The sequence below is a fragment of the Oncorhynchus gorbuscha genome, unplaced genomic scaffold (assembly GCF_021184085.1).
Source record: "Oncorhynchus gorbuscha isolate QuinsamMale2020 ecotype Even-year unplaced genomic scaffold, OgorEven_v1.0 Un_scaffold_12917, whole genome shotgun sequence".
Lineage (NCBI taxonomy): Eukaryota > Metazoa > Chordata > Actinopteri > Salmoniformes > Salmonidae > Oncorhynchus > Oncorhynchus gorbuscha.
In genome coordinates, this window is record NW_025755183.1 from 4,021 (window position 1) to 7,513 (window position 3,493).

Genomic DNA, 3,493 nt, shown 5'->3' on the forward strand with positions numbered 1-3,493 from the left:
CTGCAGAAACGTTTTGGTACCCTTCCCCAGATCTGTGCCTCGACACAATACTGTCTCGGAACTCTACGGACAATTCCTTCGACCTCATGGCTTGGTTTTTGCTCTGACATGCACTGTCAACTGTGGGACCTTATATAGACAGGTGTGTGCCTTTCCAAATCATGTCCAATCAATTGAATTTACCACAGGTGGACTCCAATCAAGTTGTAGAAACATCTCAAGGATGATCAATGGAAACCGGATGAACCTGAGCTGAATTTCAAGTCTCATAACAAAGGGTCTGAATACTTACGTAAATCAAGTATTTCTGTTTGTTATACATTTGCAAAAACTTCACTTTGTCATTATTGAGTATTGTTTGTAGATTGAGGAAAATATTTAATTCAATACATTTTTAGAATAAGGCTGTAACTTAACCAAAGGTGGAAAAAGTGAAGGGGTCTGAACCTAATGAAGACACTGTGTACTTAGATTTGTATAATTTGTGAATTAATGCATACATGGCTGTCTCTTATTTTAAAATGAAATGTAAAAAAAAACATATATAATGATACTGAATTCAAAGATGCCCAAATGATTGAACTGAGCAGTATCTGAGTTTACCTGTCTGGATCAAGGGGCATTCTGGGACTTTGGTTAATACACTTTTTGTTGTTGTGGTGATGCGTTTCGACCTCATCTTTTAAGTATCCTTTAGTATCCTTTTAAGCTGTACAGTGTCTCTGAATGATACCTAATTTACCCCTCCCATCTCCTTTCTCCCCAGCATGTCTCTAACTGTAATACAATATTACAAGGAACTATAAATATTACAATATTACAATGAACTCTCTTCTCTCCCTACAGTAACCATGTCCTAACGGAGGACATCATCTTCAGGGATGTAACACCCGGCAACCGTCTGGTCTCTAGGCGACTGCTGACCAAAACTAACCGCGCCCCTCGCTGGATGGAGAAGTACCTGCCGGTTACCATGGCCAGGCACGCCTACATCATCGAGGATTCCATTGTGGACCCCCAGAACAGAACCATGACAACGCTGACTTGGAACATCAGCCACGCACGAATGATGGTACGTGTGACCGACTGGGATTCGTACTGTGACTGTGCTAGCCTGCTGAGCTAAAGCCTTGGTATTAGCTCAGGGAGCCAACGCAAGTCTTCATCTTTGAATCTACACTACATGACCAAAAGTATGTGGACACCTGCATGTCCAACATCTCATTCCAAAATCATGTGCATTAATATGGAGTTGGTCCCCTCCCCTTTGCTGCTATAACAGCCTCCACTCTTCTGGGAAGGCTTTCCACTAGATGTTGGAACATTGCTGCTATAACAGCCTCCACTCTTCTGGGAAGGCTTTCCACTAGATGTTGGAACATTGCTGCTACAACAGCCTCCACTCTTCTGGGAAGGCTTTCCACTAGATGTTGGAACATTGCTGCTACAACAGCCTCCACTCTTCTGGGAAGGCTTTTGATGGTGTTGAGGTCAGGGCTCTGTGCAGGCCAGTCAAGTTCTACCACACTGATCTCGATAAACCATTTCTGTATGGACCTCGCACGGGGGCATTGTCATGCTGAAACAGGATAGGGCCTTCCCCAAACTGTTGCCACAAAGTTGGAAGCTCAGAATCGTCTAGAATGTCATTGTATGCTGTAGCGTTAAGACTTCCCTTCGCTGGAACTAAGGGGCCTGAACCATGAAAACAGCCACAGACCATTATTCCTCCTCCACCAAACTTTACAGTTGGCACTATGCATTGGGGCAGGTAGCGTTCTCCTGGCATCCGCCAAACACAGATTAGTCCGTCGGACTGTCAGATGGTGAAGAATGATTCATCACTCCAGAGAACCACTGTGAGAGTCCAATGGCGGCGAGCTTTACACCACTCGATGGTCGTTATTGCTCATGGTGATCTTAGGCTTGTATGCGGCTGCTCGGCCATGGAAACCCATTTCATGAAGCTCCCGACGAACAGTTGTGCTGACGTTGCTTCCAGAGGCAGTTTGGAACTCAGTAGTGAGTGCAAAGAACGACAGACAAGTTTTAGTTCTGTGAACTTGTGTGGCCTACCACTTTGCAGCTGAGCCGTTGTTGCTCCTAGACGTTTCCACTTCACAATAACAGCACTTACAGTTGACCGGGGTCAGCTCTATCAGGGAAGATATTTGATGAACTGACTTGTTGGAAATGTGGCATCCTCTGACGGTGCCACGTTGAAAGGCACTGAGCTCTTCAGTAAGGCCATTCTACTGACAATGTTTGTCTATGGAGATTGCATGGCTGTGTGCTCAATTTTTATTAATTATTTAGATATTTTTTTTCATGTATTATTGTTTTTACCTACACCTGTCGGCAACGTGTTTGGCGGAAATGGCCAAATCTACTAATTTGACGGAGTGTCCACGTACTTTTGCTCAGTGTATCTGAATTTGAGCAGTATTTCTCTGGTGGGAGTCCCCCCTGAAGTCACTATGAAGACACGAACCAGTAGCTCTTAATACAATGTGGACCCCCAGGAAGATTAGCCAGCGTTCCGGCATTAGCGAATGGGCATCCTAATAAATCATGACTAATTACTGTTTATCTTCTACTCTGGCATTTGAAAAATATTCAGGCCTCTTGACATTTTCCCACATTTTGTTACAGTCTCATTCTAAAATGGATTCAATTGTTGTTTTTTTTTCAATCTACACACAATACCTCCATAATGACAAAGCAAAAAAAACAGGTTTTTAGAAATTGTTACAAATGTTTTTCAAATTTTAAAAAACGATCACATTTACATAAGTATTCAGACCCTTTACTCAGTACTTTGTTGAAGCACCTTTGGCAGTGATTACAACCTTAGGTTTGACGTTACAAGCTTGGCACACCTGTATTTGGGGAGTTTCTCCTATTCTTCTCTGCAGATCCTGTCTAGGGTCTGAATATTTATGTAAAGTTATTTCTGTTTTATATTTTTGCAAAAATGTCTAAACCTGTTTTTCGCTTTGTCATTATGGGGTATATTGTGTGTAGATTGATGAGGAAAAGAACATTTAATCCATTAGAATAAGGCTGTAATGTTATACTCTCTGAATGCACTATTTTCACTGTACTTTTAGTCCTAATAAGGTCTATGCTTTGATTCCCCTGTCAGTCTGTGGAGGAGCGTTGTGAGTACAGAATTAACCCTGACAACACCAGCTGGACGGAGATTAACAGAGAGGCCTGGATCTCGTCTAACCTCTACGGGCTCTCCAGAGCTATACAGGTGTGTGTTTGGAGGGGGGGGGGGGGTTTAAGGGCAAGTGGGAACTAAGTGGTACTGGAAGGGTGGGGTCCCTAGAAAGTTCCTGACTTGACAATCTTTCTACAGCCATGTATATAGTATATAGCCATGTATAGTATGTAGCCATGTATAGTATGTAGCCATGTATAGGATGTAGCCATGTATAGGATGTAGCCATGTATAGGATGTAGCCATGTATAGGATGTAGCCATGTAT

The 3,493-nt window shown here is 42.8% G+C and overlaps 1 protein-coding gene across 1 annotated transcript; it reads left to right on the forward strand.

Annotated features, from left to right (window-relative positions):
- Window positions 1-826: 826 nt before the first annotated feature.
- On the forward strand, window positions 827-3,292 carry LOC124030603 (PRELI domain-containing protein 1, mitochondrial-like; the record flags this gene model as incomplete). The annotated part of the gene is made up of 2 exons (XM_046341870.1): window positions 827-1,072; window positions 3,146-3,292. Coding segments are annotated over 2 exons (393 nt in total), but the record flags the coding sequence as incomplete, so codon positions are not given.
- Window positions 3,293-3,493: the final 201 nt, after the last annotated feature.